Source organism: Penaeus vannamei, chromosome 1 (genome assembly GCF_042767895.1).
Source record: "Penaeus vannamei isolate JL-2024 chromosome 1, ASM4276789v1, whole genome shotgun sequence".
Classification (NCBI taxonomy): Eukaryota; Metazoa; Arthropoda; class Malacostraca; order Decapoda; family Penaeidae; genus Penaeus; species Penaeus vannamei.
Window position 1 is genome coordinate 4,939,938 of NC_091549.1, and position 20,960 is coordinate 4,960,897.

The 20,960-nt window shown below is 42.4% G+C and overlaps 2 protein-coding genes across 2 annotated transcripts; both read right to left on the minus strand.

Annotated features, from left to right (window-relative positions):
- Positions 1–7,683: 7,683 nt before the first annotated feature.
- On the minus strand, positions 7,684–14,323 carry LOC138862437 (pneumococcal serine-rich repeat protein-like). Its single transcript, XM_070124836.1, has 15 exons — positions 14,194–14,323; positions 13,680–14,107; positions 13,062–13,648; positions 11,871–12,908; positions 11,304–11,736; positions 11,082–11,271; positions 10,671–11,000; positions 10,380–10,589; positions 10,236–10,295; positions 10,017–10,193; positions 9,495–9,911; positions 8,871–9,377; positions 8,095–8,753; positions 7,891–7,948; positions 7,684–7,772 (listed from the first exon to the last, which is right to left on the minus strand). Exons 1-15 carry the CDS (start codon positions 14,321–14,323, stop codon positions 7,684–7,686), a joined length of 5,313 nt encoding a protein of 1,770 aa, XP_069980937.1.
- A 50-nt stretch (positions 14,324–14,373) lies between these two features.
- Positions 14,374–20,907, minus strand: LOC113805582 (pneumococcal serine-rich repeat protein-like). The gene is made up of 10 exons (XM_070124882.1): positions 20,891–20,907; positions 19,426–20,843; positions 18,067–19,371; positions 17,368–17,952; positions 17,071–17,313; positions 16,153–17,016; positions 15,770–16,102; positions 15,615–15,686; positions 14,994–15,287; positions 14,374–14,813 (listed from the first exon to the last, which is right to left on the minus strand). Exons 1-10 carry the CDS (start codon positions 20,905–20,907, stop codon positions 14,374–14,376), a joined length of 5,571 nt encoding a protein of 1,856 aa, XP_069980983.1.
- Between the last annotated feature and the right edge of the window lie 53 nt (positions 20,908–20,960).

The following is a 20,960-nucleotide window of genomic DNA, read 5'->3' on the forward strand; positions in this document are numbered from 1 at the left end:
TAAATAGATAAATCATAGATAAATCAATCCTAAATAAAACATAAATCTGGGATACTCTTATGCTTCTCTGTGTCATTCTCTGTGACAAATTAGAACGATTAATAGAGATTTATTGATTTATTTTGGATGGATTAAATCTGTTATCAAAAAATCCTTTTGATGAAATAAAAAGGATATATTAGAGTTGTTGTTTATAGTGGAAAAAAAATGTTATCTTGGGAGAAGAAGGACAAAACATGATAAAAGATGAAATAGACGGAAGAAAGGGGAAAAGATGTAAAATAGGGAAGAAGTAATAAGGAAAAGAAGAAGAAAGAAGAAGATGATGATGGTGAAGAAGGAGAGGAAGAAGACGCAGAAGAAGAAGAAGAAAAAGAAGACGAGGATGGGTAAAAAAGGAGGAATATAGAGAAAGAGAGGAAGAAGAAGGAGAAGAAAAAGAAAAGAAGACGCAGAAGAAAGGAAGAGGAAGAAATAGGAAAAGAAGAAAGCGTCGAGGGATGATAATAAGAAAAGAAAAAATAAAGAAAAAGGAAGATGGAGAAAATGAGAAGGAAGAGAAGAATGATGATAATGAGAAAAAGGTAAAGATGACGAAGAAAAGGGAAAACAGTGAAGAAAAAGACTATGGATTTTTTTTTAATGCGTAGGCTGTTCTTGAATAGAAAAAAAAATAATGATAAGAATTATTTTCTGTTTTAGAATCACGAGAAAAAAAAAAAAACTATCAAGTTAAGATGATGTAAAAAATAGATAATTTTGACAGTTATGAAGATTGAATGTCTTTTTTTTTAATTATGGATGAAAAATAAAATAAAAATAAAAAAGAAAGAAGATAGGAAAATGCAAAGAAATGGTAAAATATAGGATAAAGATTTGTGAAGACAATAGAATGGAAGAATAGAAGAGGAAGAGGATGAAGACGAGAAGGAAAACGTATGTATAAAAAGATAAAATGTAAGAAAAGGAGAGAATAAAATTAGGATATATTAGACAGGAAAAGAAAAATATGAGCGGAGAAAAATCATAAATCACAGAAGGAAAGAATTAAGAAAAAGAAAAAGAAAAACAGAGAGCTAGAAAGAAAATGATAATAATGAGAAGAACGAGAATATAAAGCATCATTACCATCTTTATCACATCATTATCATTTTCATTTCTATCCCCTATCGCAAAATATTCAACGGACAAAAAAAAAAAAAAAAAAAAATGAATCACAGAAGGAAGAAAAATGGAGGACAGGAAAGAAAATGATAAGAAGATAAGAACGAGAAAATAAAATCATCATTACCATCTTTATCACATCATTAATATTCCCACTTTCATCCCCTATCGCCAAATACTCAAAGGATCCAAAAATTAATCATCTTGATCTCATACATCAAACGCGAAAAGTGTGACGACATGAATGACGTCATTCGTGTCGTTCAGTCCATTGTCTTGTCGTCTTCTAAGTCTTTCTTCTTAGACTGGGAGATCGCGTGTCAGGAAGGGAACAGCGACTTATGGCTCTCTTGCCCAGGGCTATGTGGGTAAGAAAGTGGTTTGTAGTTATATATATATATATATATATATATATATATATATATATATATATATATATATATATATATATATATATATATGTTTGTGTGTGTGTGTGTGTGTGTGTGTATGTGTATGCATGTATGCACACACACACACACACACACACACACATATATGCACAGAGCGAGCGAGCGAGCGAGCGAGAGAGAGAGAGAGAGAGAGAGAGAGAGAGAGAGAGAGAGAGAGAGAGAGAGAGAGAGAGAGAGAGAGAGAGAGAGAGAGAGAGAGAGAGAGAGAGAGAGAGAGAGAGAGAGAGAGAGAGAGAGAGAGAGAGAGAGAGAGAGAGCGAGAGAGGGAGGGAGGGGGAGATAGATAGACATATGTATAGATATATACACAAGTATTCTCTCATTATATCACTATACCTCATTAGATGTCTGATTCTAACTACTTCCTTTACTTCTCGTTTTGTTCCCATTGTTTACAGTTTCTTCATTTTTTTATTCGGTCCATGATATATACTAAGAGTGCATCTTCATAGCTACATTTCTGTCTCTTCTAGTTTCTTTTGTACATTATTGATAGGCACCGTTTCCATTCATACATACACTGGCCATATGTAACATTATTATTATTATTATATGTAACGTTACTGACTTTGATTTTCCTCCTGGCTGATTCTTCCCCACTTTAAAAAACAGAGTGAGACAAGAGGAACTGATAAATATGCTTATTAGAATATGAGTAGATAGAAGAGAAAGAAAACATACGAAACCTACATTGGAAGGAGATAACAGCAAAAATAAGAAATAAAACATCGGGTTGGCAGAAAATTGAAAAAGGAGTAAAGCAAGATGGGTGTTTACTGCCATCTCTTTTATCTTTTATTTACTCTGGACATAATAAGTGATATCAGTCTCTCGGAGGGATTGTTAGTAGTTATAAGAAACACAAGACATGCACCAGATATCATAATCAAGAAAAAGGAAAGGCTAACATTCAAAAGAAAAAAAATGGTTATGGTAATGACGAAAAAATCAGAAAAGCCCAAGAGTCTACATGCAAATGGAAAAAAAAAATGGTTATGGTAAAGATGAAAAAATCAGGAAAGCCCAAGAGTCTACATGCAAATGGAAAAAAAATGGTTATGGTAAAGATGAAAAAATCAGGAAAGCCCAAGAGTCTACATGCAAATGGAAAAAAAATGGTTATGGTAAAGATGAAAAAATCAGGAAAGCCCAAGAGTCTACATGCAAATGGAAAAAAAAAATGGTTATGGTAAAGATGAAAAAATCAGGAAAGCCCAAGAGTCTACATACAAATGGAAGGAAGATAATAGAAGACGCCAAGACAATGGACTGAACGACACGAATGACGTCATTCATGTCGTCACACTTTTCGCGTTTGATGTATGAGATCAAGATGATTAATTTTGGATCCGTTGGGGATTTTGCGATAGGGAATAAAAGTGGAAATAATAATAATGTGATAAAGATGATAATGATGATTTTATTTTCTAATTCTCCTTTATTATTTTCTTTCCAGTTTTCTCTATTTTTTCTTCCTTCCTTCTGTGATTTATGATTTTTCTCCACTCCTATATATTTCTTTTTCTGTGTAATCTATTGTCCCTTTTCTGAAATACGATATTCCTGTGTAAGAAGGAGGACTTAGAAGACGTCAAGACAAAGGACTGAACAACACCGAATGACGTCATTCATGTCGTCACACTTTCCCCGTCTGATATTTGAGATTAAGTTTTTTTTCGTAGGATAATGTGCGGTAACGTAGATGATAAAAGTGGAAATGAAAGGGATGTGATAAAGATGGTAATGATGATTTATTTTCTCGTTCTTCTTCTTCTTATCATTTTCTTTCCAGTCCTTCATCTATTCCATTCTTCCTTATGTGATATATGGTTTTTCTTCACTCATCTTTCTTCTTCTATATAATATATTCTAATTTTTACTCTCTCCTTTTCTTACCTTTGGTGTTTTTATACATTAATTATCCATCTCTTCTTCTTATTCCTCTTCCTCTTCTATTCTACTATTCTCTTTCTCTCTCTTTTATTTTATTATCATATTTTATTTATATATTTTTCTTTTACAAATCTTTATCCTATATTTTACCATTCCTTTTTATTTTCCTTCTTCCTTTCTTTCTTCCTTATCATCTTTTCTTTTGCATCCACAATAAATAAAAAAAGACATTCAATATTCATAGATTATTATTTTCATCACATCATTTCAACTTGATATTGATTTTTTTTTGTGATTCTTAAGTTTCAAAAATAATTGTTATTTTTTTTTATTCAAGAACATTCTGCGCATTTTTTTTCTTAGTCTTCAGTATTTTTCTTTTTCTTCATCTTTATCTTCTTCTCCTGCTTATTCCTTTTTTATCATTATCATCACTATTATTTTTTTTTATCTTCATCTTTATTGTTTATGTTTTATGTTGCTGTCGTCGTTTTCATTATTATTGTCATTGTGTCTCTCATCATCTTTATTCACCTTCTCCTCCTCCTCATTCTTTTCATCTTCCCTTTTCTGCTTCTTCTTCTTCCTTTTCTTCTTATGATTATTCCTCGACATTTTCTTCTTTTTTCCTATTTTCTTCTTCGTCTTCTCTGCTTCTTCTTCTTCTTCCTCTCTTTCTCTATCATATTCTTCCTCTTTTTTACCCCTCCTCGTCTTCTTTTCTTCTTCTTTTTCTTCTCCCTCTTCTTCACTTTCATCATCATTTTTTTTTTTTTGCTTTTTCCCTAATTCATTTCCTTTTCCTTTTTTTCCGCCTATTTCTTCTTCTTTAGCAACAACGCTAATATAACCTCTTTTATTTCATCGACATGATTTTATGATAACAGATCTAATCCATCCAAAAAAATAATAAATAAAAAAAATAAAAAATAAAAAATAAGAAATAAAATAAAATAAAAGAAGAAAAAGAAAAAACAGAAAAATAAGTATATAAAAAACATGATTTTATGATAACAGATTTATTCCATCAAACCAAAAAAAGAAAGAAAAAAAAGAAAGAAAGAAAAAAGAAAAAGGAAAAGCAGATAAGAAATGAAGAAGTAAAAAAACAAAAACAAAAAACAAAACAAAACAAACAAACAAACAAACAAACAAACCCCTATTCATCACCCTAATTTTTCATAGAGAATGACATAGGAAAGTATAAGGACATCCTAGATTCAGTGTCAGTGTTACTAACAGTCAAAACGACTCATCATTACTTGTAGAAAGTCAAAAGCCAATAAGATCTTGTTGTAATTTCTTTGAGACGCAAACACGAGAAAAAGGAGTGAAGGAAATAATATTAAAGAATAAACCAAAAAGATGTTATTCAGTTTTTTTTCCTGTTCGATAATAATTCTATGAGTGAGTTATCTTTCTCAATTCGTTCTTCATTTTTTTTCGTTCTTTCACTTAATAATAATTTTATTCTTATTTCTATTCTATTTTTTTTCAAAACATTTTTAATTTTTGTCTTTTTCCTTCCCTGTTCCGGCTCTATTTCCATCTTCATCGCTCTCCTAAATTTCTATTTTTTTTTCTTTCTTTCTCTCAGTCTTATTTCTTTCTCTTTATCTCTCCTCCATCGTTCTCTTTTTCTAGCCTTTCCGGCATTTTTTTTCCTCTCTCTCTCTCTCTCTCTCTCTCTCTCTCTCTCTCTCTCTTTTCTCTCCAGCTTCGACTCCTCTCTTCTTCTGCCTTTCTTTCTCCCTTCTCCGCCTCCCCCTTTGTCTGGTTTCACCTCCTCTTTCTAAATTCTCTCTCTCTCATTCTCTCCTGGTTTCTCGTTTTCTCTCTTTCTAAATCTTCATCTTCACTCTCGCTCATCTCTACTTTTTCTCCATTTTTTCCTCTTCTCACTTACATCTCCTTCTTTCTGAATCTTCCCGAATCTTTCTACTAAATCGCCTTTCTCTGTTTTTCTCTCTGGTTCCTCTACTCTCTCTTTTCTTTCTTTATCTTCTCCTACTCTCTCCTGCACCCATCTCTTTCCCTGCTTTCTCTCTCTCTCTCTCTCTCTCTCTCTCTCTCTCTCTCTCTCTCTCTCTCTCTCTCCTACATTCTTTTTTTCTAAGTCTTCATCTTTACTCTCCTTTATCCTTACCCCCTCTCTATTCTGCATCTTCTTTCTGCGGTTTCTCTTTCTCATTTCTTCATCCTCTGTTTCTAAATCTTAATTTTAATTCTCATTCATCTACCCCCTTCTCTAGTTTTTTTTTTGTTCTTTTTTCTTCTTTTCTCCTCTACACTTCCCCCTCTTTCTAAATCTTCTCCATCTCTCTTCTGCTTCTCCTTCTTTCTCTTTCTCATTCCTACATCCCCTCTCTCTAAATCTTCTTCAATCTCTTTCGCCTTCTTCCTCCAGATTTTTTTTTTCTCTCTCTTCTACAACCCCCCTCTCCCCTCTTTCAAAATCTCCCGTCTCTCCTCTCTCTCCTTGTTTCTCCTTCTCCCTCCTTCATTTTCTCTTTCTAAATCTTAGGCTCCTTCTTTTTCCTGTTTTTTTTCCCCGTACACTCCATTCCTTTTTTTTTTTTTTTTTTTTTAATCTTCTGCTCTATCTTTTTTCTGTTCTTTCTCCATCTCGTTTTTTTCCTACTCTGATCTCCGTCTCTCTCTCTCTTTCTGTTTCTTTCTCTCTCTCTCTCTTTCTGTTTCTCTCTCTCTCTCTTTCTGTTTCTCTCTCTCTCTTTTCTCCAGTGTTTCCATCCCCAGCATCCTTCATCTTTACTCTCCTCCTCTCGCTTCTTTCTGGCTTCTCGATCTCCCTAGCATCTCTTTCTGTATCCCGTGGCTCTTCGCATCTCTTCTCTCTATCCATGTCACTCATCATCTCATCTCTCCTGCTAATTCTGTCTCTTGCATCTTCTTTCTCCACCATTTCTCCTTCGTCTTCTTTCTTCAACATCTCTCCAGCATCTTTTTCTCCAGTATCTTTCCAGAACATCCTTTTTTCCAGTATCCCTCCAGTGTCTCTCCCTCACCTTTAGTCTCTAGCATCTGAACTCTCCAACATCTCTCCAGCATCCTTTCTCCGACATCTCATTTTCTTCCTCGCGTATCTCTCCACCATGACCTTTCTCAGCATTTCTCTATCATCATTCTCTATTTTCTCTCTCCTGTATCTCTCTTTCTTTTTCTTTCTACAGCATCTCTCCATCTGTTTATTTCTCCAGCGTTTCTTACCCATCTTTCTCCACAATTTCTCCATCATCTCTCCACAGTCTTCTTTCTCCAGCATTTTTTCCACCATTATTTTCTCCATCATCTCCGTTCGTTTCTTTATTTTCACAACAAATATAACATATTTCTTAAAAGACTCACAGCGCCTTCAACAATATTGAAATCTAACTAGTCTTATTACCTTTCTTCATTATCATCTACTTTGTTCTATTCATCCATTAATTCAACTTAATTAATTCCCTTATTACTTCTTCCGTAAATTAAGAAACATCTCCTCCCTCACTTCAGTTCCCCCTTTTTTCTTTCATAAATACTCTTCTTGTCTGCGTTTTCATTATATTTTCTTAGCTTTCTAATATTTGATTTAATAAATTATATCTTATTTATTTTTCCTTTATTATTCCTGATATTGTTTTCGTTGGCGCTGCAGGTATGGTTAATGTGCTAATATGGTTGTATTATGATTAACTTATTAGCACTATGACTATATTCATTAATACTGCTTCATTTGATGTCATGAATACAGATATGCATATAGATGCAAATCCATAAGTATGTATATATTCACACGCACACATACATGCACAGATAAATACACACACGCACACACATATACATATATGTATATATACATATATATACATATACACACATACATATGTGTGGGATGAATATATATATATATATATATATATATATATATATATATATATATATATATATATATATATATATATATATATATATATATATATATATATATATATATATATATATATATATATATATATATATATATATATATATATTCATTAGAAAAAGCCGACAACCTCAAAACTAATACTATCGATAATGGTACATCTGTTTATAGTACTCTCAGTTTTACTAGCATTACTTCTAATATGACTAGCATTGTTACTGACCACGAATAAACTGTTGATGCCCCTCCCTATGCCGTTGCTGCTGCTGCTGAAACTCCTTCTGCAGGAGTTCCATCAGCAGTGCCAACTGCAGAAGGAGTTCCATTAGCAGCACCAACTGCAGAAGGAGTTCCATCAGCAGCACCAACTGCAGGAGTTCCATCAGCAGCACCAACAGCAGAAGGAGTTCCATCAGCAGCACCAACTGCAGAAGGAGTTCCATCAGCAGCACCAACTGCAGAGGAGTTCCATCAGCAGCACCAACAGCAGAAGGAGTTCCATCAGCAGCACCAACTGCAGAGGAGTTCCACCAGCAGTACCAACAGCAGAAGGAGTTCCATCAGCAGCACCAACAGCAGAAGGAGTTCCATCAGCAGCACCAACAGCAGAAGGAGTTCCATCAGCAGCACCAACAGCAGAAGGATTTCCATCAGCAGCACCAACTGCAGAAGGAGTTCCATTAGCAGCACCAACTGCAGAAGGAGTTCCATCAGCAGCACCAACAGCAGAATGAATTCTATCAGCAGCACCAACAGCAGAAGGATTTCCATCAGCATTACCAACAGCAGAAGGAGTTCCTTCAGCAGCACCAACTGCCGAAGGAGTTCCATCAGCAGCACCAACAGCAGAAGGAATTCCATCAGCAGCACCAACTGCAGAGGAGTTCCACCAGCATTACCAACAGCAGAAGGAATTCCATCAGCAGCACCAACTGCCGAAGGAGTTCCATCAGCAGCACCAACTGCAGAAGGAGTTCCATCAGAAGTAACAACTGCAAAAGGTGTTCCATTAGCAGTAACAACAGCAGAAGGAGTCCCATCAACATTACCAACTGCAGAAGGAGTTCCATCAGCAGCACCAACTGCCGAAGGAGTTCCATCAGCAGCACCAACTGCCGAAGGAGTTCCATCAGAAGTAACAACTGCAAAAGGTGTTCCATTAGCAGTAACAACAGCAGAAGGAGTCCCATCAACATTACCAACTGCAGAAGGAGTTCCTTCAGCAGCACCAACTGCCGAAGGAATTCCAGCAGCAGCACCAACTGCAGAAGAAATTCCATCAGCAGTAACAACAGCAGGAGTTCCATCAGCCACACCAACTGCCGAAGGAGTTCATTCAGCAGCACCAACTGCCGAAGGAGTTCCTTCAGCAGCACCAACTGCAGAGGGATTTCCATCAGCAGCACCAACTGCAGAGGAAGTTCCTTCAGCAGCACAAACTGCAGAAGGAGTTCCATCAGCAGCAACAACTGCAGAAAGAGTTCCATCAGCAGCACCAACTGCAGAAGCTGTTACACCAGCAGCAGCAACTGCAGAGGAAGTTCCTTCAGCAGCACCAACCGCAGAAGGAGTTCCATCAGCAGCAACAACTGCAGAAGGGGTTCCATCAGCAGCACCAACTGCAGAAGCTGTTACACCAGCAGCAGCAACTGCAGAAGTTCCTTCAGCAGCAACAACTGCAGAAGGAGCTCCTTCAGCATCAACAACTGCAGAAGGAGTTTCATCAGCAGCACCAACTGCCGAAGGAGTTCCATCAGAAGTAACAACTGCAAAAGGTGTTCCATTAGCAGTAACAACAGCAGAAGGAGTCCCATCAACATTACCAACTGCAGAAGGAGTTCCTTCAGCAGCACCAACTGCCGAAGGAATTCCAGCAGCAGCACCAACTGCAGAAGAAATTCCATCAGCAGTAACAACAGCAGGAGTTCCATCAGCCACACCAACTGCCGAAGGAGTTCATTCAGCAGCACCAACTGCCGAAGGAGTTCCTTCAGCAGCACCAACTGCAGAGGGATTTCCATCAGCAGCACCAACTGCAGAGGAAGTTCCTTCAGCAGCACAAACTGCAGAAGGAGTTCCATCAGCAGCAACAACTGCAGAAAGAGTTCCATCAGCAGCACCAACTGCAGAAGGTGTTACATCAACAGCAGCAACTGCAGAGGAAGTTCCTTCAGCAGCACCAACTGCAGAAGGAGTTCCATCAGCAGCAACAACTGCAGAAGGGGTTCCATCAGCAGCACCAACTGCAGAAGCTGTTACACCAGCAGCAGCAACTGCAGAAGTTCCTTCAGCAGCAACAACTGCAGAAGGAGCTCCTTCAGCATCAACAACTGCAGAAGGAGTTTCATCAGCAGCAACAAGTGCAGAGGGAGCTCCTTCAGCTGCAACAACTACAGGAGTTTCATCAGCAGCACCAACAGCTGAAGGAGTTCCATCAGCAGTACCAACAGCAGAAGGAGTTCCACCAGAAGTACCAACTGCAGGAGTTCCATCAAAAGGAACAACAGCAGGAATTCCATCAGCAGTACCAACAGCGGGAGTTCCTTAAGCAGTACTAACAGCAGGAGTTCTTTCAGCAGTACCATCAGCAGTACCAACTGCAGAAGGAGTTCCATCAGCAGTACCAACCGCCGAAGGAGTTCCTTCGGCTGCAATAATTGCAGAAGGAGTTCTATCAGTAGCAACAACTGCAGAAGGAATTCCATCAGCAGCACCAACAGCAGAAGGAGTTCCTTCAGCAGTACCAACAGCAGAAGTTCCTTAAGCAGCACTAACAGCAGAAAAAGTTCCTTCAGCAGTACCAACAGCAGAAGTTCCATCAGCAGCAACAACTGCAGAAGGAGTTCCATCAGAAGTACCAACTGCAGAAGGAGTTCCATCAACAGTAACAACAGCAGAAGTTCCATCAGCAGTACCAACTGCAGAAGGAGTTCCTTCAGCAGTACCAACAGCAGGAGTTCCATCAGCAGCACCAACAGCAGAAGGAGTTCCATCAGCATCACCAACTGTAGAAGGAGTTACATCAACAGCAGCAACTGCAGAAGAAGTTCCTTCAGCAGCAAAAACTGCAGAAGGAGCTCCTTCAGCAGCAACAACTGGAGAAGGAGTTCCTTCAGCAGCACCAACTGCAGAAGGAGTTCTACCAGAAGTTCCAACTGCAGAAGGAGTTCCATCACAAGAAACAACAGCAGGAGTTCCATCAACAGTACCAACAGCAAGAGTTCCTTAAGCAGTACCAACAGCTGAAGGAGTTCCATCAGCAGCAACAACTGCCGAAGGAATTCCTTCAGCAGCACCTACTGCAGGAGTTTCATCAGTAGCACCAACTGCAGAAGGAGTTCCTGCAGCAGCACCAACTGCAGAAGGAGTTCCTTCAGAAGTACCAACAGCAGAAGGATTTCCATCAGCAGCAACAACTGCAGAAGAAGTTCCTTCAGCAGCACCAACTGCAGAAGGAGTTCCTGCAGCAGTACCAATTGCAGAAGGAGTTCCTTTACCAGCAACAACTGCAGAAGGATTTTCATCAGCAGCACCAACTGCAGAAGGAGTTCCATCAGCAGCACCAACTGCAGAAGAAGTTACATCACAAGAAACAACAGCAGGAGTTCCATCAACAGTACCAACAGCAAGAGTTCCTTAAGCAGTACCAACAGCGGAAGGAGTTCCATCAGCAGCAACAACTGCCGAAGGAATTCCTTCAACAGTAACAACTGCAGAAAGAGTTCCATCAGTAGCAACAACTGCAGGAGTTCCATCAGAAGTACCAATAGCAGTACCAACAGCAGGAGTTCCATCAGCAGAACCAACTGCAGAAGGATTTTCCATCAGCAGCAGTAACTGCCGAAGGAGTTCCTTCAAGGTGCACCTACTGCAGAAGGAGTTATATCAGCAGTACCAACTGCCGGAGGAGTTCCTTCAGCAGCAACAACTGCCGGAGTTCCTTCAGTAGTAACAACTGCAGAAGGAGTTCCATCAGCAGCAACAACTGCAGAAGGAGTTCTTTCAGCAGTACCAACAGCAAGAGTTCCATCAGTAGTACCAACAGCAGAAGGAGTTCCATCAGCAGTACCAAAAGCAGGAGTTCCATCAGCAGCACCAACAGCAGAAGGAGTTCCTTGAGCAGTATCAAAAGCAACAGTTCCTTGAGCAGTACCAACAGGAGGAGTTCCATCAGCAGCACCAACTGCAGTAAGATTTCCTTCAGCAGTACCAACTGCCGAAGGAATTCTTTCAGTATCAACAACTGCAAAAGAAGCTCCTCTAGAAGCAACAACTGCAGAGGGAGTTCCATCAGAGCAACAACTGCAGAAGGAGCTCCTTCAGCAGCAACAATTGTAGGAGCTCCTTCAGCAGAAAAACTGCAGGAGCTCCATCAACAACTGCAGAGGGAGCTCCTTCAGCAGCAACAATTGTAGGAGCTCCTTCAGCAGAAAAACTGCAGGAGTTCCATCAACAACTGCAGAAGGAGTTCTTTCAGCAGCAACAACTGCAGAAGGAGCTCCTTCAGCAACAACTGCAGAAGGAGCTCCTTCAGCAGCAACAACTGCAGAAGGAGCTCCTTCGGCAGCAAAACTGCAGAAGGAGCTCCTTCAGCAGCAAAAACTGCAGAAGGAGCTCCTTCAGTAACAACAACTGCAGGAGCTCCTTCAGCAGCAACAATTGCAGAAAGAATTTCTCCAGCAGCAACAACTGCAGAAGGAGCTCCTTCAGCAGCAACAACTGCAGAAGGAGGTCCTTCAACAGCAAAAGCTGCAGAAGGAGTTCCATCAGCAGTACCAACAGCAGAAGGAGTTCCATCAGCAGTACCAACAGCAGAAGGAGTTCCATCAGCAGTACCAACAGCAAGAGTTCCTTTAGCAGTACCAACAGCAAGAGTTCCATCAGCAGCAACAACTGCAGAAGGAGTTCCTTCAGTAGCAACAACTGTAGGAGTTCCTTCAGCAGCAAAAACTGCAGAAGGAGCTCCTTCAGCAGCAACAACTGCAGGAGTTCCTTCAGCAGCAACAACTGCTGAAGGAGTTTCTTCAGCAGCAACAACTGCAGGAGTTCCTTCAGCAGCAACAACTGCAGAAGGAGCTCCTTCAGTAGCAAAAACTGCAGAAGGAGCTCTTTCAGCAGCAACTGCAGAAGGAGCTCCTTCAGCAGCAATAACTGCTGAAGGAGATTCTTCAGCAGCAACAACTACAGGAGTTCCTTCAGCAGCAAAAACTGCAGAAGGAGGTCCTTCAGCAACAACAACTGTAGAAGGAGTTCCTTCAGCAGCAAAAACTGCAGAAGGAGTTCCTTCAGCAGCAAAAACTGCAGAAGGGGTTACATCAGCAGTAACAACGGCAGCAGTTCCATCAGCAGTATCAACAGCAGAAACAGTTCCTTTAGCAGCACCAACTGCAGAAGGAGTTCCTTCAGCAGTACCAACTGCTGAAGGGGTTCCTTCAGCAGCAAAAACTGCTGAAGGAGTTCCATCAGAGCAACAACTGCAGAAGTTACGTCAGCAGCAACAACTGCAGGAGTTCCTTTAGAGGCACCAACTGCAGAAGTTCCATCAACAACTGCAGAAGGAGCAACAACTGCAGAAGGAGTTACACCAACATCAACAACTGCAGAAGGAGTTCCATCAGAGAAACAACTGTAGAAGGAGTTCCTTTAGCAGCAACAATTGTAGGAGCTCCTTCAGCAGAAAAACTGCAGAAGGAGTTCCATCAACAACTGCAGAAGGAGCAACAACTGCAGGAGTTCTTTCAGCAGCAACAACTGCAGGAGTTTCTTCAGCAGCAACAACTGCAGAAGGAGCTCCTTCAGCAACAACAACTGCAGAAGGAGCTCCTTCAGCAGCAAAAACTGCAGTAGGAGCTCTTTCAGCAACAACAACTGCAGAAGGAGCTCTTTCAACAGCAACAACTGCAGAAGGAGCTCCTTCAGCAACAACAACTGCAAAAGGAGCTCCTTCAGCAGCAAAAACTGCAGAAGCAGCTCCTTCAGCAACAACAACTGCAGAAGGAGCTCTTTCAACAGCAACAACTGCAGAAGGAGCTCCTTCAGCAACAACAACTGCAAAAGGAGCTCCTTCAGCAGCAAAAACTGCAGAAGCAGCTCCTTCAGCAACAACAACTGCAGAAGGAGCTCTTTCAACAGCAACAACTGCAGAAGGAGCTCCTTCAGCAACAACAACTGCAGAAGGAGCTCCTTCGGCAGCAAAAACTGCAGAAGGTGCTAACTGCAGAAGGAGATCTTTCAGCAGCAAAAACTGCAGGAACTCCTTCAGTAGCAAAAACTGCAGTAGGAACTCCTTCAGCAACAACAACTACAGGATCTCCTTCAGCAGCAACAACTGCAGAAGGAGTTTCTTCAGCAGCAAAAACTGCAAAAGGATTTCCATCCGAAGTATCAACTGAAGAAGGAGTTACATCAGCAGTAACAACGGCAGGAGTTCCATCAGCAGTATCAACAGCAGAAACAGTTCCTTTAGCAGCACCAACTGCAGAAGGAGTTCCTTCAGCAGTACCATCAGCAAGAGTTCCTTTAGCAGTACCAACAGCAAGAGTTCCATCAGCAGTACCAACTGCTGAAGGAGTTCCATCAACAACTGCAGAAGGAGCAACAACTGCAGGAGTTACATCAGCAGCAACAACTGCAGAAGGAGCAACAACTGCAGGAGTTACATCAGCAGCAACAACTGCAGAAGGAGTTCCATCAGAGAAAAAACTATAGAAGGAATTCCTTTAGCAGCAAAAACTGCAGAAGGAGTTCCATCAGCAGCACCAACAACAGAGGTTCCATCAGCAGTACCAACAGCAGAAGGAGTTCCATCAGAAGTACCAAATGCAGAAGGAGTTCCATGAGCAATAACAGCAGCATGAGTTCCATCAGCAGTCAAAATACTATATTCCATTAATTGTAATGGTTATCTATATAAATACATTCAGATTTACAATTGATTATTTAATAGGTGTTCTTTAATGTAGAATGAGATCCTTCAGCAGTACTAACTGCAGAAGGATTTCCATCAGCAGTAACAACAGCAGAAAGATTTCCATCAGCAGTACCAACAGCAAGAGTTACTTCGGCAGTACCAACTGCATAAGGAGTTTCATCAGATGCACCAAATGCCGAAGGAGTTCCTTCAGCAGAACCAACTGTAGAAGGATTTCCATCAGCAGCAACAACTGCAGAAGGAGTTCCTTCTGCAGCAACAACTGCACGAGTTCCTTCAGCAGCAACAACTGCAGAAAGAGTTCCATCAGCAGCACCAACTGCAGAAGGAGCTCCATCAGCAGTACCAACAGCAGAAGGGGTTCCATCAGCAGCACCAACTGCAGAAGTTCCATAAGCGGCAACAAGAGCAGGAGTTCCATTAGCAGTATCAACAGCAGAAGGAGTTCCTTAAGCAGTATCAACAGCAGGATTTCCTTCAGCAGTACCAACTGCAGAAGGAGTTCCATCGTAATTACCAACTGCAGGAGTTCCATCAGCAGCACCAACAGCAGAAGTAGTTCCTTAAGCAGCACCAGCAGCAGGAGTTCTTTAAGCGGCAACAATAGCAGAAGTTCCTCCAGCAGTACCAACAGCAGGAGTTCTATCAGCAGCACCAACAGCAGAAGGAGTTCCTTCAGCAGTACCAACAGCAGGAGTTCCTTCAGCAGTACCAACAGCAGAAAGAGTTATATGAGCAGCAACAACTGCAGAAGGAGTTCCTTCAGAAGCAACAACTGCAGAAGTAGCTCCTTCAGCAGCAACAACTGCACAAGTAATTCCTGAAGCAGCACCAGCAGAACGAGTTCCATCAACAGCACCAACTGCAGAAGGAGTTCCATCAGCAGTACACACTGCCGAAGGAGTTCCTTCAGCATTACCAACTGCAGAAGGAGTTCCATCAGCAGCAACAACTGCAGAAGGAGTTCCTTCAGCAGCAACAACTGCAGAAGGAGTTCCATCAGCAGCAACAACTGCAGAAGGAGTTCCTTCAGCAACAACAACTGCAGAAGGAGTTCCATCAGCAGTACACACTGCCGAAGGAGTTCCTTCAGCATTACCAACTGCAGAAGGAGTTCCATCAGCAGCAACAACTGCAGAAGGAGTTCCTTCAGCAGCAACAACTGCAGAAGGAGTTCCATCAGCAGCAACAACTGCAGAAGGAGTTCCTTCAGCAGCAACAACTGCAGAAGGAGTTCCATCAGCAGCACCAAATGCAGGAGTTCCATCAGCAGTAACAACGGTAGGAGTTTCATCAGCTGAACCAACAGCAGAAGGAGTTCCTTCAGCAGTACCAACGGCAAGAGTTCATTCAGCAGTACTAATAGCAGGAGTTCCAACAGCAGAACAACAGCAGAAGGAGTACCTTCAGCAGTACGAACAGTAGGAGTTCCATCAGCAGAACCAACAGCAGAAGAAGTTCCTTCAGCAGTACCAACGGCAAGAGTTCCATCAGCATCACCAACTGCAGGAGTTCCATCAGCAGTACCAACAACAGAAAGAGTCCCATCAGCAGGAACAACTGACGGAGTTCCTTCAGCAGTACCAACAGCAGAAAGATTTCCATCAGCAGCACCAACTGCAGAAGGAGTTCCTTCAGCTGTACGAACAGTAGAAGAAGTTCCTTTAGCAGTACCAACTGCAGAAGAATTTCCATCAGCAGCACATCGTGCAGACGGAGTTCCATCAGCGGCAACAACTGCAGAAGAATTTCTATCATCAGCACCAACTGTGTTCCTTCACCATTACCAACACCGGGAGTTCCATCAGCAGCACCAATTGGAGAAGGAGTTCCATCAGCAGTACCAACAGCAGGAGGAGTTCTATCAGCAGTACCAACAGCAGGAGTTCCATCAGCAGAACCAACAGCAGAAGGAGTTCCATCAGCAGGAACAACTGCAGGAGTTCCTTCAGCAGTACCAACTGCAGAAGGTGTTCCATCAGCAGTACCAACAGCATAAAGATTTCCATCAGCAGTACCAACAGCAGAAGTTGCTTCAGCAGTACCAACAGCAGGTGGAGTTCCATCAGTGGCACCAACATCAGCAGCACCAACTGCAGAAGTAGTTCCATCAGCAGCACTAACAGCAGTACCAACTGTAGTAGGATTTCCATCAGTAGTACCAACAGGAGGAGTTCCTTCAGCAGTACCAACAGCAGAAAGATTTCCATCAGCAGCACCAACTGCAGAAGGAGTTCCATCAACAGTACCAACTGCAGATGAATTTCCATCAGCAGTACCAACAGGAGGAGTTCCTTCAGCAGTATCAACAGCAGAAAGATTTCCATCAGTTTCATTAGCGGCAACAACTGCAGAAGTTCCTTCAGAAGCAACAACTGCAGAAGGATTTCTATCATCAGCACCAACTGCAGAAGGAGATCCTTCAGCAGTACCGACAGCGGGAGTTCCACCAGCAGAACCAACAGCAGAAGGAGTTCCATCAGCAGGAACAGCTGCAGAAGGTGTTCCATCAGCAGTACCTACTGCAGAAAGATTTTCATCATAAGTACCAACAGCAGGAGTTCCTTCAGTAGTACCATCAGCAGGAACAACTGCAAAAGGATTTCCTTCAGCAGCAACAACTGCAGAAGGAGTTCCTTTAGCAGCAACAACTGCAGAAGGAGTTCCTTCAGCAGCAACAACTGCAGGTGTTCCATCAGCAGTACCAACAGCAGAAGGAGTTCCTTCAGCAGTACCAACAGCAGAAGGAGTTCCATCAGCAGTATCCACTGCAAAAGGATTTCTATCAGCAGAACCAACTGCAGAAAGAGTTCCATCAGCAGGAACAACCTCAGAAGGAGTTCCATCAGCAATACCAACTGCCAAAGGAGTTTCTTCAGCAGTAGCAACTGCAGAAGGAGTTCCTTCAGCAGCACCAACTGTAGAACGATTTCCATCAGCAGCACCAACTGCAGAAGGAGTTCCTTAAGCAGCACCAATAGCAGGAGTTCCTATAGTAGTACTAACTGTAGAAGCAGTTCCATCAGCAGCACCAGCAGCAGATGGAGTTCTATCGGCAGCATCAACAGAAGGAGTTCCATCAGCAGCACCAACTGCAGGAGTTCTTTCAGCAGCACCAACAGCAGGAGGAGTTCCATCAGCAGCACCAACAACAGAAAGAGTTCCATCAGCAGTACCAACAGTAGAAGAAGTTCCTTCAGCAGTGCCAACGGCAAGAGTTCCATCAGCAGCACCAACTGCAGGAGTTCCATCAGCAGTACACACTGCCGAAAGAGTTCCTTCAGCAGTACCAATAACAGAAAGAGTTCCATCAACAGGAACAACTGACGAAGGAGTTCCATCAGCAGCACCAACTGCAGAAGGAGTTCCATCAGCGGCACAAACAAAAGGAGTTCTATCAGCAGTACCAACATCAGGAGGAGTTCCATCAGCAGCACCAACAGCAGAAAGAGTTCCATTAGCAGGAACAACTACAGAACGTGTTCCATCAGCAGTACCAACTGCAAAAGGAGTTCCATCAGCAGCACCAACTGCAGAAGGAGTTCCATCAGCAGCACCAACAGTAGGAGTTCCATCAGCAGCACCAACTGCAGAAGGAGTTCCATCAGCAGCACCAAGTGCAGGAGTTCCATCAGCAATACCAAATGTAAAATGAGTTCATTCAGCAGTATCATCTTCAGAAGGATTTCAATCAGCAGTACCAACAGCAGAAGGATTACCAACAGCAGTAACAACAGTAGAAGAATTTCTATCAGCAGTATTAACTGCAGGAGTTCCATCAGCATGAACAACCTCAGAAGGATTTCCATCAGCAGTAGCAACTGCAGAAGGAGTTCCTTCAGCAGTACCAACTACAGAAGGATTTCCATCAGTAGCACCAACAGCAGGAAGAGTTCCATCAGCAGCACCAACAGCAGAAGGAGTTCCTTCAGCAGTAACAACAGCATTAGTTCCATCAGCAGTACCAACTGCCGAAGGAGTTTCTTCAGCAGTACCAAATGTAGAATGAGTTCCTTCAGCAGTACAAAACTGCAGAAGGATTTCCATCAGCAGTACCAACAGCAGGAGTGCCTTCAGCAATACCAACAGCAGGAGTGCCTTCAGCAATACCAACAGCAGGAGGAATTGATCAGCAGTACCTATTGGCGAAGGAGCTTCTTCAGCAGCACCAAACGTAGAAGAGTTTCCATCAGCAGTAGCAACTGCAGGAGTTCCTTCAGCGGCAACAATTGCAGAAAGAGTTCCTTCAGCAGTACCAACAGCAGGAGTTCCATCAGCAGCACCAACTGCAGGAGTTCCTTCAGCAGTACCAAAAGCAGCACCAACTGTAGAAGGCGTTCCTACAGCAGTACCAACTGCAGGAGTTCCATCAGCAGCACCAACAGAAGGAGTTCCATCAGTAGTACCAATAGCAGGAGTTCCATCAGCAGTACCAACAGCAGGAGTTATTTCAGCAGTACCAACAGCAGGACGAGTTCCATTAGCAGCACCAATAGCAGAAAGAATTTCATCAGCAGCACCGACAGCAGAAAGAGTTCCATCAGCAGGAACAACTGCAAAAGGAGTTCCATTAGCAGTACCAACTGCAGACAGATTTATATCAGCAGTACCAACAGTAGGAGTTCCAACAGAAGCAACAACTGCAGTTGGTACAATTGCAGGAGTTCCATCAGCAGGAACAACCTCAGAAGGAATTTCATCAGCAATACCAGCTGCCGAAGGAGTTTCCTCAGCAGTACCAAATGTAAAATGAGTTCCTTCAGCAATATCAATTGCAGAAGGATTTCCATCAGCAGTACCAACAGCAGAAGGAGTTCCATCAGCAGGAATAACTGCAGAAGGTCTTCCATTAGCAGTACCAAATGCAAGTGTTCCTTCAGAAGTACCAACAGCAGGAGTTCCATCAGCAGTACCAACAACAGAAAGATTTCCATCAGCAGTAGCAACAGCAGTAGGAATTCCTTCAGCAGTACCAAAAGCAGAAAGATTTCCATCAGCAGCACCAACTTCAGAAGGAGTTCCATCAGCGGCAACAACTGCTGAAGTTCATTCAGTAGTACCAAAAGCAGCACCAAATGTAGAAGGATTTCCCTCAACAGCACCAACTGCAGGAGTTCCATCAGCAGCACCAACAGCAGAAGGAGTTCCATCAGCAGCACTAACAGCAGCACCAACAGCAGAAGGAGTTCTTTCAGCAGTACCAACAGGAGAAGGATTTCCCTCAGCAGCACCAATTGCAGGAGTTCCATCAGCAGCACCAACAGCAGAAAGAGTTCCATCAGCAGCACCAACAGCAGGAGTTCTTTCAGCAGTACCAACAGGAGAAGGATTTCCCTCAGCAGCACCATTTGCAGGAGTTCCATCAGCAGCAACAGCTGCAGAAGGAGTTCCTTCAGCAGGAATAACTGCAGAAGGAGTTACATCACCAGCAACAATTGCAGGAGTTCCATCAGCAGCACCAACTGCAGAAGGAGTTACATCAGAGGCACTAACAGCAGAAGAAATTCCTTCAGCAAGAACAACTGTAGAAGGAGTTCCTTCAGCAATACCAACTGCCGAAGGAGTTCCATCAGCAGCAACAACTCGAGAAGAAGTTCCATCAGCAGCAACAACTGCAGAAGGAGTTCCATCAGCAGCAACAACTCGAGAAGAAGTTCCATCAGCAGCAACAACTGCAGAAGGAGTTCCTTCAGCAGTACCGAGTGCCAAAGGAGTTCCATCAGCAGGAAAAACTACCGAAGGAGTTCCTTCAGCAACAAGAACTAAAGTACCACCAACAGCAGAGAGAGTTCCATTAGCAGCAACAAGTTCAGGAGTTTTATCAGTAGCAACAACTGCCGAAAGAGTTCCTTCAGTAGCACGAATAGCAGAAGTTCGTTCAGTAGCATCAACAACTGCAGAAGGAGTTCCATCAGAAGCACCAAAAGCAGAAGGAGTTCCATCACCAGCACCAACTGCAGAAGGAATTACTTCAGCATCAACAACTGCAGAAGGAGTTCCATAAGTAACTGCAACAGCAGAAGGAGTTGCATCAACAGCAACGACTGGAGAGGGAGTTCCATCAACAGCACCAAAAGCAGAAGGCGATCCATCAGCCGCAACAACTGCAGGAGTTCCATCAGCAGCAATAACTTCCGAAGGAGTTCCTTCAGTAGCACGAACAGCAGTTCTTTCAGTAGCACCAACAGCAGCGAAAGGAGTTCCATAAGCAGCACCAACAGCACAAGGTGTTCCATCAGTAGTACCAAAAGCAGGAGTTTTATCAACAGTACCAACAGCAGAAGGAGTTTCGTCAGCAGCAACAATAACAGAAGGAGTTTTTTCAGCAGTACCAAAAGCAGGAGTTCTTTCAGCAGTACCAACAGCATAAGGAGTTCCATCTGCAGTACCAACAGCAGAAGGATTTCCATCAGCAGCATCAACTGCAGAAAGAGTAGTACCAACAACAGGAGTTCCATTAGCAGTACCAACAGCAGTTCTTTCAGCAGTACCAACAGCATAAGGAGTTCCATCAGCAGTACCGACAGCAGAAGGATTTCCATCAGCAGCACCAACTACAGAAGGATTTGCTTCAGCAGCAACAACTGCAGAAGGA

Bases quoted from the DNA above. Each gene is read 5' to 3' on its own strand.
- LOC113805582 (XM_070124882.1), bottom strand. The intron at 17,314-17,367 runs GTACTACTATAG...CTCCTTCTGCAG, and splicing joins TGGAACTGCTTCTACAGTTA to TTGGTGCTGCTGATGGAAAT. The intron at 14,814-14,993 runs GTACTGCTGGAG...ATACTGCTTAAG, and splicing joins TGATAGAACTCCTGCTGTTG to GAACTCCTTCTGCTGTTGAT.
- LOC138862437 (XM_070124836.1), bottom strand. From the start codon at position 14,323: ATGGAATATAGTATTTTGACTGCTGATGGAACTCATGCTGCTGTTATT. The intron at 8,754-8,870 runs GTGCTGCTGAAG...CTCCTTCGGCAG, and splicing joins TGGAACTCCTTCTGCAGTTT to TTGGTGTGGCTGATGGAACT. The intron at 7,949-8,094 runs GTGCTGCTGATG...ACTCCTCTGCAG, and splicing joins TGGAACTCCTTCTGCAGTTG to TTGGTGCTGCTGATGGAACT.